Below are 12,001 nucleotides of genomic sequence, written 5' to 3'. Positions count from 1 at the left end.
TTTCTAAACATTTCATAAAGACCAAGTGTCATGTTTTAGTGACCATGCCACATCAGATTTGCATGGGCGTTAAACACCATTTAATGGTGGGCGTGACCTTGAGCCGCTTTGGGTTTGACTATGTGAGTGTGTTAACAGGCTCAAGAGCAAGATGCTTGGAAAATGTGTGTATTTAATTCCTAAACCAATAACAAAAATAAGTGTAATGAGGCGTCAATCTCCTACACATAATCTAATATAAGTCCAAATCGTAGAGGAGAGTACAAACTTCAAATCTCTCAATATGTCACACTCTACCGAGGCTTGGCGTGAGTGCGTGGCCAGTTGGTGTGTAACTTAAAGCAACGGAAAGTAGTCAAATGTCACAAAAATGTTGTGAAACTTTGAGGTCTATAAACATATTTGCAAAATTACCAATTTAGTGTATCTCATAGAACAAACCCTTTAACAATTCATGTACGTGGAATTATAAGTTCGATGAACCTGGTCATCCTTCTTAAATCTTAACGGCCTGGATTTCCCGCATTTCTGTTGGCAGTTTTTAAGTTGGTATATTTTTTTAATAAATTCTTAAGGTTGCTTTTAGATTTTTTTTTTCTTTCTTTTTTTTGGGGGGGTTAAATTGTTCTCTTTATATAATTGACGATGATAAGAATCACGTGACCATCTCATCGGTCAACGAATTTCCTCCATTTCACAAAAATCATAAATCAAATATTAATAATAAAGCACAATATATCCCACTAACACATACCTTACTGACTTGAATTTCCTATAAACCTCCATTTCACATTAATCATAAATCAAATATAAACAAAAAGATCCCACTAACACCTAAACTAATTACTTTTCAAATGCTTACAAACATCACTAGTCGTGGGGCTTCAATATAGACAACAAAAGTGATGTGGCGTGATAACAGAACTTTAACATCACGTTAATGCCGTCCAAGCGGTAAACAAGGAAATGGTAATGTGGTAATAGGACTTTAACAAGGAAATGATGGGGTTTTAACTTGCTAATGAGGCTTTAAACCACAACACAATATCAAAAGACGTGTTAGAGTCTCATTGTTTACGTGACGTTTTAACTTGACTTTGACTTTTAAAACCCCACCGTAAGTAACTTTATTTGAAACTAATGATGACTCCATAAATATTAATTTATCTATCTTTCATGGATATTGTTTTTAAGAAAATTGATTTTCAAATACCACTTTACAACCCCGAATCAAATGGCGAGAAATTAATACGTATACATACCAGACCACTGTCTACATTCATTATCCATAAACACATCCACTTTTTTTGAACTAATTCGATGTCAACAGTTTTCCCACATTTTCATGTCATTAGATTCATTTATAAAGTCAATCTCATCTATATATTTCTGCATATAATTATTATTAACTTTGGATGATGGATTTGTTTGATTTGGTTAATTCGTACATCGAGAGAGGCTATGGAGTTGTTGATGAAGAAAATGGAAATAATTCTGATTGTGAAGATTCAGATATGGAGGAGATGAAGGATTCATTGAAGAGATTGTTTGCATTTGATGAACAAAAGCGAAAGGCAGCTGTTGAAATTCAGAAAGCACAACGACGTGTGACTTTGTCCCCAACGTCGTCGGGTTTTAAATTACAGCTCGTGACCCGTCTGCGTCACCAAGGTTTTGACGCCGGTAAACTTTCTTTCAAATTATAAGTATAGTTTTAGACGACTTAGTTTTGCTATTCAAAAAGTACTAGTTTTGATGACCATTATTATTTGTTTCAGGACTTTGCAAATCAAAATGGGAAAAGAAGCCATCGGGGTGCTACGAGTATATCGACGCTAACATTAACGGGCGTCGTTACATTATTGACTTATCTTTAGCAGGAGAATTCGAGATAGCCAGACCAACACAAGATTATGCTCTATTGCTCGATGTTTTTCCTCAAATCACGGTTTGCACATTCAACGAGCTCCAACAAATTATTAGAATAATGTGTGACGCTATTAGGAAGTCAATGAAGCAACAACGGATGCACGTGCCACCATGGAGAAGGCACGAGTATGTTGAAGCTAAATGGTTCGGGTCTTACACAAGAATTACTAACGAGTAATGAGTAATACAATTTTTTTGTCATTTTGATAGTATTTTCAATTTTGTTTGAAATGGAGCATGTAAATGATTTTTTAGGTGTAAACAACTAAATTACAGAGTGTAGAGTATCGGTCTCTCTTTATAAAACTCAAATTTTGTATGTTTCCAAAGACGAATTGGTCAAACCAGGGTGTTTATTTATGTTATGTTTGTGATTTTTAAAATATTTTTATTTGTGTGCCAAGGGTTATATATTACCCACAATGCCATGTGCCTTGCTTTACAATATCCAAATAATTTTGATATTAATGAATATTTTTTATTCATTTGCCGGAAAAAAAAAAGAAAAGTAAGAGAATGCGAAATAGAAAAAACATGCCTCACCTCCAACTATATATTCAAATCGTCAATAGCTAAGATCATAACAATGTCATGATAAACAACCACACAAATATACAAATGTACTAAATTAGAAAGACCTATCATTACCAATCAAATAATGGGCTATCATACTTTAGATATGTATTCATTCACATCACACACAAAAAAACTAACACAAATTCAATATTTAGTTTGACTCTTAACTTGCAATCAAGCGTTAAGGCCCGGACTAGCGGGACATGAACAATAACACTCTGTATAAACGAGCTAATTGTCTTTTTATATTTTCAAAAACTTGCCTTATTTATAGACATTAATAAAAAGAACTTAAAACTACATGTATATATTCTTAAATGATAAATGCTATACAATTTTAATTGATAAATCAATAGTTTTATTATTTGTTATACATAAAAAAAACTTACCAAAAGGCCTTTTAGGCTAATAATTTGAAAAAAGGTTTTAAAATTTGTGACGTTTAGTTTAATGTGGTAGTAATGGACGGCTGTTGTTGAGGGGCACACCGAAATAACCTACAGGCGCCCACACTTAACCCATCCCAATCTTTGAAAATCACACGATTCAAAACCAACCCCAGAGATCGAAAACCATCAAACGCCGATCCATCCGACTTAATAAATCATAGATGGAAGGCGTTGGTGCTCGACTGGGCCGATCCTCAAGTCGATACGGAGCAGCCACCGTGTTCACAGGTCCGGTCAGAAAGTGGAAGAAGAAGTGGATCCACGTCGCACCCTCCTCCGATAATAATAATAATAAGCACCATTCTAACGGAAACGGTAATAATAATACTAATAACAATAATAACGAGGCCTCTCATATACTGCTTTACAAGTGGACACCGATTCGTAAAACTCTTAACAACGACGACGACGACGACGACAATACCAATGGTGATGCCAATGACGACGAAGAGCCGCCACGGCGTAAGATGAAGTATATTCCGGTATGGCTTTCTTTTGATTTTTTGGTTGACTTGCTCAGATCTGATTTTGTTTTCTCTTTTTATTATTTGTATCGTATTTATTTATTTATTTATTTATTTATTTATTTATTTATTTATAGAATGGGTTGAAAACCAAACAGATGCTCGTTTAGAAATTTGTACCTGAATATTAAATCTAAATGTACCACTAGCTGTTTGCAGCTTATATATGATGCAGCATAATTATCAGGATTGGAATTTGAATTCAAGCTAAAAAGCAAGGGCTTTTTTTTAACTAAGATAAAGGTAGACCATTTTTAGTTTCAGGGCTAGTTTAGGCCGGTTCAAGACGTTTCAGACCGCTTGTTTAACATCTACCAAGTACAAATATTTGTTTTTTGAAAAGGGTGGCTGAGTGTTTGTTGATGGTGTATTACCATCTTCTTCTCCACAACACGTAGCCTAAGTTTTGACCTGACACAATGAAATCCTTTATCGTAGTTTCCTTTGTTGTTGTGGTGAGGCTGTTGATGCTTAGAGTGGAAGTCTACGATGGCTCTTTGCACCATTTTTCTTCATTTATTTCAATTCCATTATGCTTTTTAGAACTTTGACCTAATCCAATCCAATGATAGCTAATGGTAGTAGTACAAAACACAGGAAGACCGTTAGGCGTTAGTGTTTTGATTAATATTTGAAGCCGGATTTCTTTCAGTGCCTTTTATTAGTACCATTTTCGTGTAAAGTTTGGAATGGCTGTGTATTATATATAGTAAGGGATTGTTTTATGTTGGGTGATGGTTTGTTGTGGATGGATGATCAGATAGCTCTACTGGAGGAACAGAACAATGAGGAGCAGACTGAAGAAGCTAAACTTGTTGAGGATGACATGAATGATGTGCCAATGGAAGAGAATCAGGTAATGCGTTTGTACATGTTCTTTTTTGCATTCTATAGCTTTTTCCGATGAACAGCGGGTTGAGTGCAACATACCAGGAGTCTTAAAATATGAATTTATTTGTTGTTTCAGGTTTCTGAGAGTGCCGAAAAGCAAGACCATAACAAAAGCACTGTGGGTTTGAGTTTGAATCTAAATGCTCGTGATGATGATGGAGACGAAGAATCGGAAGACCAGCCTAATGACGGTTGATTGGATGAATAGCCGCATGATGAGTTGGTAATTATTTTCTAACGAATACCAGATAGACAGACAGAAATGATTGTGAGCTAAATTCTGGATTATTAAAGTGCGTGATTGTGCACATTTTTTTTACAAAGAAAGCTGTGAAATTGAACAAGTGTTGACTGATTTGAAATGTTTCAGAACTTGAAAGAATTGTGAAAGATAGCTTCTCTTATATATTTTCAATTTTTCTTTTAATCTGCATTATAATTGTATAAAGACCACTTACAGGTCACAGCAATGCTGAACATGAAAAGACTAGGACTTCCCATGATCCCGTATTTGCTTCATTAGATGATGATTAAATGACTTAAAACTCCATGAGACTAGGGCTTTAGTTTCAAGTAAAATTGCACTCATATATGATAGTAGAGATGGCAAAAAGCTGGTTTGGGCCCGGTAATCTGGTTTCTGAACTGGCACAAAATATCACACTAACCAAACATATTCCCAGCCCACCCGGCCGTACCTAACAATTTGTAGATCAGTTCATTCTCGCATTGGAAACCACTTTTGGATCCGGCGGCCAGCCTGCTCTTAACCATGTTAAGAAACCAGTTAACCGTCGCCAATCCGGACAGGTTTTGACCAAACGGTTTTGTACACATCTATATGGTATGGTATGGTATGGTATGAAAGGATAGGATGGGAACAAACATTTTCTGTATCCTGAAAGAGATCTGCTCTTACCGAGATCTGTACTTGATAACTTTATCCTGATTTGTCAACTATAGTATGAAGAAAAAATTCCTTATGTGCATACAATATAGGAAGCCAGGGGACAACAGGAATAATCACAGTGATGTGGCTAGGGGACCACTATACATTATTAAACTTTCTAATAAAATGACTAGAAGTCTCATGTCTAATAAAAGGTACTAAAAATGAGAAGTCAACTGTGAAAACTTAAAACTGGTAAGGACACTAGAGTACTAATATATAAATGAACAAATAAATATTAATGCCTAAATATCTCCACTCCACATATGGTGCATCGGTGCGCACCCCTAATTAATGTTGGAACTTGGTACTAGGGCTATTCACGAGCTGAGTCGAACTGAGCGAAGGCTTGCTTGTTGTTTGGCTCGTTTACAACCGAACTGAACCAAACGGCTAAAATTCGAACTGAACGAAAAACGACACGAGCTAAAATCGAATTGAGCATTTTTCGATCGAACATCAAGTGATATCGAGCATTATTTTATTTCTTTTAGTCTAAAATTTTCAGTAGGAAACAAGTTTAAATGTTGTAAATGATATGTTATGTAAACAAATTAGTAGTTTTTAAACAAATCTAACTAATATATTAAAAAAAAATCAATTTGTCCACTTGTCCCTCTCATAGGGTGTCCACCTAATGTTTCATGTCATCCATTTTCCATGCTTATAATTTCCACATAATTAATCAATTAATTTTAATCCTAATGTTAATTAGCATTTAAACCAATATATAACACAAGCACTGATCAAACTTAACATTTAAAGTTTTTGAATTCGTAATTTAACATTTACTTTGACTTTATTACATCTAATCTAATCTAATATAATCTAACTAATATATTAAAGCAAAACCAATTTGTTCACTTGTCCCTCTCCTAGGGTGTCCAACTAATGTTCCATGTCATCCAGTTTTCATGCTTATAATTTCCACATAATTAATCAATTAATTTTAATGCTAATACTAATTAGCATTTAAACCAATATATAACACAAACATTGGCCAAACTTAACATTTAAATTTTGAATTCATAACTTAACATTTACTTTGACTTTATTATTTTAATGCTAATGCTAATTAGCATTTAAACCAATATATAACACAAGCATTGGCCAAACTTAACATTTAAAATTTTGAATTCGTAACTTAACATTTACTTTGACTTTATTATATCTAATCTAATCTAATCTAACTAATATATTAAAGCAAAATCAATTTGTCTATTTGTCCCTCTCCGAGGGTGTCCACCTAATGTTCCATGTAATCCATTTTTCATGCTTATAATTTTCAGATAATTAATCAATTTTAATCTTAATGCTAATTAGCATTTAAACCAATATATAACACAAACGTTGGTTAAAACTTAACATTTGAAGTTTTGAATTTATAACTTAACATTTACTTTGATTTTATTACATCCAATCTAACTAATATATTAAAGCAAAACCAATCTGTCCACTAAAATCTTTTTTAATATAGTTGATCAATTAGTTATATATTGACTAGGATTTCACAACCTTACAAAAAATTGGTATTTTTAATTAAAACAATCCTGCAACAACAATCTTACAAAAAAACAAATAAAGCAATCTTACAAAACGCAACCGGGAATTTTTTTAAAGGGGATGGATCCCCCGCAAACATTTCAATAAAAATGAAAGAAAAGAAAATGAGTTAATTAAAACGGTTTCTAAATTAGTCAACAGGTCAAATTGGTTTATTTTTATAGTTAGATGTCCAATTTTTGGTAGTTTCAAAAATCAAGCCCTTGATTTTTATTAGAAATTATATGCTACATTTATAGGCTTATTTACAGGGTTTTAGTTATTGGATGTATATTGCATTATATTGAATTTGATTTATTGTATTTATTATTTAATTAAAACAAATTATATGCTGCATTTATAGGCTTATTTATAGGGTTTTAGTTATAGGATGTATATTGCATTATATTGAATTTGATTTATTGTATTTATTATTTAATTAAAGCGGTTTCTGAACTTACGGTGTTTATCAAAAATAAACATCTCCATATGTAGTATATAATATCTATTCATAGATGCATTCGCCACATTAAAACAATGTTTTGCCTTTGAAGCCTTTACAAAGTAAGTTCTTCAACTGTTAATTATAAATTTTATATTTAAATGAATTATTTCAGTAAAGTCATTTATCGTTTGATTTAAAAACAGATTACAATGGAGGTTCAAAGCTTTACAATGTTGGATGAAATTGATGTTCTCAAAACATCTCCATCCACAGTTAAGGTTAGAGTTTTGAGAGTATGGGCCGTTAAGGATAACAAACACTCCAAACGAGGACTTCTTGATGGAGATGGTCCTTATGGATCAATCTAAAAGTTTTTTATTGTTTTATATTTTCCTTTCTCTATACTACCCTTTTCCTTAATTATCTACACACGTTTCTTCTTCTTCTTCTTCTTCTTCTTCTTCTTCTTCTTCTTCTTCTTATTATTATTATTTCATGACAGGAGAATCGAATGCAAGCTACGATTTTTAAATCCGACATTTTTTGTTTCAAAAGGTTTTTGAACGAAAACTCTACACGGGTGAAATTATAAGTTTAAACCTGGTATGTATTTGTAAGCTTAGTTTTCAAATAATATTACAAAATTTGTTACTAATTTGTTTTTTTATTTTTTTCAGGTATAATAGTTCATTTATGTTATCTTATTCCTTATTTACTGAATTATTTATTTATAAAGTATTTTCTTTTTATGTTATAGACATAGTTTAACATCCTTTGTAATATCTGCTGGTAAAAAACTTATGTCAAATATTTGTGTTAATCAAATATGTTTTTTATATTTTATATTGTTTCTTGATATGTTTTCCACCCGTGTGTAACACAGGTTATTATCCTAGTGTATAATAAGTTGTAAATTTTTAGGAGAAATAAGTTTAAAGTGATATATAATGAGTATCCAAACGAACTTCTAATATTCTGAAAAATTGAATCTAACAATTGAAACTATAAAATTGAGTCAATATGAAATATTTAAAAGGGTTTAAAAATTATATACTTATATTTTATGTGTATAGTCTATTTATTTATATATTTATTCATATATATATATATTTATATATTTGTTCATATATAATTAAAAGTATTCGAGCCGAACCGAACCGAGCACACCTTTGCCCGTTGCTTGGCTAGTTAGCAAATTGAACCGAGCAGAGCAGCTCGTTTACAATCGAGCGAAAAACGAACGAGCATTTACCGAGCGAGCGGCGAGCGGTTTGGATGTTCCTACTTGGAACATACTAGCCCAACCCAAACCAAGAAAACGAAAACTAAAAATATACCCAACTTCGCGGCCCAATACCCACACAGGCCCAGTTTTGCCAGAAGAGGAAAAAACACACACGAAAGAGTGTTGTGCTATTTATCATCAGCACACGGCACACGCCGGTTAGCTCCATTATCAGGCAGGTATTTTCTAAATGCGTTTTAACTTATTTCTTATTAGGGATTCACATTCAAGGCTTTGGATTTTGGGATGATTATAGTAAGTTAGGATTTATTGAAAGTTGAAGTTTGTGGGAGAAATTGAGAATGTTAAGTTAGCAAGCTAGGGTCTATAAAATTAGCAAAGTTTTTGTTCATTCATTTATAAAAGTATGTTCTTTAATTCATTCAAGACTTTGCTTTTTGTATAAAATATGATATTGTTTGTAGCTATCGCCTCTATTGTTTTCGGTTGTTTGTTGTTTGGCAATCTTATTTTGAATCATTATGAGGAGGCCTGCTCTCTCAATCATTCCAACTTAACTGTCAAGAGACTTTATAAACCATTAAGAGGTGTCTTTTTTGTGAACCAAACACACTCTACCACTGAACGATTTAGATGCAACCTCTTAATGGAATCATTAAGAGACTACCAAACGACCCCTAAGAAAACTCTAGTAGTAACATTATCAAGATTTTAGTTCAATTTTATTCGTCACGAGTTCTTTATATCATCATGCTCCATGTATTCCGAATAGGATGGATTTGCATAAACAAAATGCATCCTTGCAGCGTCTCCAAATGGTTGAGAAGGTCAGCTACGTGTACCAATTTAATGATTATATATGATGATTGATGGATTCCAAGTCAATGATGTTAGTTATTCTCAGAGGATTGTTAAAGTATTGGAACTCACTGGTGGGTTGATGGAAGAATTCTCCAACCCCAGGAAGGAATCGGTCAACAATCATTGCAGCGAGTTCACGTAGTTAATCAAGGTGGCTTTAACCTCTTGACAGTTAACATTATTTATAACTGTGATGTTTGTATGTTAATAGTTGTATGATTGTGCGTCAGGACATACGAGTGACTTTGAGGGAAGAAATTAAAAGAGCATGCGAGTACCATCCGTTTGAGAAATGTGATTACATAGAACGGATATCAACTGAAATCTTTTGCAACAAACTTGAATATATTGTAGACAAATTGAACGCAGCGAAAGAAACAATAGAAAAATATCATATAGCAACTTGATACATTGTAGTTACATGAAACCTAATCTTCATGTTGAGACAGAGAAATTAGCTCTTGCATTATTATTATTATTATTATTATTATTATTATTATTATTATTATTATTATTATTATTATGTGACTGTTTTACTATTGTTATTATGTTTCATGAACAATTCATTTCAACAAGAAATGTCCAAGTAATATTAAAAGAAGTAAAAGGATTGTACTATGACATAAACACTAGTACTAAAGTTGGACCACCAGAGCCCAATGTATGATAAATTGCTGCATGAGATGAAATATGATAAAACAGTACCTGCGTGTCACAGGATTACTGGGGCCTGGCCTCTGTGTCCCCACCCTGTTGGCCTTTGGATACGATTTAACAATCTCATCATTCAAGCCATCACTTACAATCAAATAACTAAACAAAACAATGTATTGTTTGTGGAAAATGATACACCTCTTTCAAATTGCAAAGCCTATGCATTATTGGGACTGGCATTTAAGAATGAGATTAGCTATAAAAAATCCCAGGTCTAGGACGGGTATGTATTAGGTGGCATCCATCGGATTACCTGAAAATTTATATTTTTTAACGACGGTGTTATATTAAAATGACCAAGGTGCTAGAGTAAACAATTATGAAAAGTTAAAGGAGCCATCTAAATACAAGTGAAATCAAAATTTTACCAATTGTTTCACCCGGCTTTAGAATAATTACGAGGATAGTTTATGTAGATGCGTTCCAAAAGTTGTCGTAGTTATGTTACCGCCCTGTCGTCTTGGATTGGGAAGGTTAATATAGAATTAATTCAAGGACTCTCAATATAAGTCTATATTATGATTTTAGTCTCTAGTTTTTAGAAATTACACATTTGATACATCTTATGATTTGCATATCAAATAGACGATGACGAAGAGGAAGTATTAATGGATGCCACAGTAATTGATTCAACTAATTATTCTTGTTTATCTAATACTCCGTATTAGACTGAGTGTTGTTGACGCGCCAAAGGAGGTGGCGTCATTCACCTCAGCCTTTAACCAACTGCCAAACCATAAGGGAGAGAATGGCGTCCTCGGTATCAATTAAATGGTTATCTGCACCTGAAGGGGTGCATCGCCGCCTGAAGCTAAGGGGCTACCACAAATGTTGGACAACTACCCGAGCTAATTGTGGTCAATATGACCGGTTTTTATTTTTTTTTGTCAAAATGACCGCTAAGGCTTTTATATATATACACACACAACCCCCTTTAAATGCATATACCATCTTAATATATTTTTTCAAACTTATTTCAAACACTCATCTCCTATACTAAACCTTTTCAAATGCCTCTGAAAGTTACACCATCAACATGAAGCTATGACGATGAGGTCGTGCTAACGAATGCTTGGATGTACATAACGAACAATGGCGCATCCAGAGACCAATTTTGGTATGTGGTTCAAATAGTGTATGCTCAATTTGAAGGTACTGTTGATCGTATCCTCCACCAAATCAACACAAAGCGCAATGATCTTAAAGACAAAGTTGGCCAATTCCACAAACTCTACGTACGAGCACTGGCGAAGATGCCCGAACAAGATGTGAATTCACAAGCGCAACGCGACTAATGAATTTCTGTCAATCACAAGGGTTTTTTAAGCATTGAAGCGTGGGATATTTTAAGAATCATCTCGATATGTGGCCCTGGCTCCTGCTTTGACTCAAGACGACTCCGACTCCGGCGTATGGAAGATTAATTTATGTTTTTTTAATTTAAATGTTATATATATTATTCTTTTTTATGTTTTTATTTATTAGAATCATGTAATATTTTTTTTATTTAACAAAATAGTTTTTTAAAAGAAAAAAAATTGGGGTAATTGACTAACAGGGTGCTCTCAATTGTTTAAGGTGCTGTTTGTTTTTGCAGACATAAACTGTCTGCAAGCTGATTTCATCTGTTTTCATGTCTGCAACTGAAGATGTGGTCTGAAGATCTGCAAGCTGAAAATATAAGACTGTTTGTTTTTATAAGCTGATACTGTCTGCATAACTGTCAAACTTATCTCACAAGATAGAAGTCATTTATTCAAGTTACATAGAAAATATAATAATAAAATTGTGGCGGCGGACGGTGGGTAGTGGCGATGGATGGTGGTGGTGGACAGTGGGTGGTGGTAATGGACGGTTTTGGTGGGTGGTGGACGG

The 12,001-nt window shown here is 33.5% G+C and overlaps 2 protein-coding genes across 2 annotated transcripts; both read left to right on the top strand.

Annotated features, from left to right (window-relative positions):
* The first annotated feature begins 1,418 nt into the window (after positions 1 to 1,418).
* Positions 1,419 to 2,107, top strand: LOC143568252 (uncharacterized). The gene is made up of 2 exons (XM_077054451.1): positions 1,419 to 1,683; positions 1,779 to 2,107. The coding sequence occupies exons 1-2, from the start codon at positions 1,419 to 1,421 to the stop codon at positions 2,105 to 2,107; spliced, it is 594 nt and encodes a 197-aa protein (XP_076910566.1).
* Positions 2,108 to 3,114: 1,007 nt separating this feature from the next.
* LOC143568243 (uncharacterized) lies at positions 3,115 to 4,764 on the top strand. The gene is made up of 3 exons (XM_077054441.1): positions 3,115 to 3,436; positions 4,239 to 4,334; positions 4,446 to 4,764. The coding sequence occupies exons 1-3, from the start codon at positions 3,116 to 3,118 to the stop codon at positions 4,563 to 4,565; spliced, it is 537 nt and encodes a 178-aa protein (XP_076910556.1). The 5' UTR covers position 3,115; the 3' UTR covers positions 4,566 to 4,764.
* The last annotated feature ends 7,237 nt before the right edge of the window (positions 4,765 to 12,001 follow it).

Source organism: Bidens hawaiensis, unplaced genomic scaffold (genome assembly GCF_021521415.1).
Source record: "Bidens hawaiensis isolate Kalapana, Puna unplaced genomic scaffold, B.hawaiensis_p1.1 tig00023867_1, whole genome shotgun sequence".
NCBI classification, from domain to species: domain Eukaryota; kingdom Viridiplantae; phylum Streptophyta; class Magnoliopsida; order Asterales; family Asteraceae; genus Bidens; species Bidens hawaiensis.
Note: the sequence above shows the minus strand (reverse complement) of the source record. Positions and strands in the feature narration are given on the sequence as shown.

What these genes read in the sequence shown, in the direction of transcription:
- LOC143568252 (XM_077054451.1), top strand. Translation starts at nt 1,419, where the DNA reads ATGGATTTGTTTGATTTGGTTAATTCGTACATCGAGAGAGGCTATGGA. An exon ending in TCACCAAGGTTTTGACGCCG is followed by an intron (nt 1,684 to 1,778) that starts GTAAACTTTCTT and finishes TATTTGTTTCAG; the next exon opens with GACTTTGCAAATCAAAATGG.
- LOC143568243 (XM_077054441.1), top strand. Translation starts at nt 3,116, where the DNA reads ATGGAAGGCGTTGGTGCTCGACTGGGCCGATCCTCAAGTCGATACGGA. An exon ending in GTAAGATGAAGTATATTCCG is followed by an intron (nt 3,437 to 4,238) that starts GTATGGCTTTCT and finishes ATGGATGATCAG; the next exon opens with ATAGCTCTACTGGAGGAACA. An exon ending in TGCCAATGGAAGAGAATCAG is followed by an intron (nt 4,335 to 4,445) that starts GTAATGCGTTTG and finishes TTGTTGTTTCAG; the next exon opens with GTTTCTGAGAGTGCCGAAAA.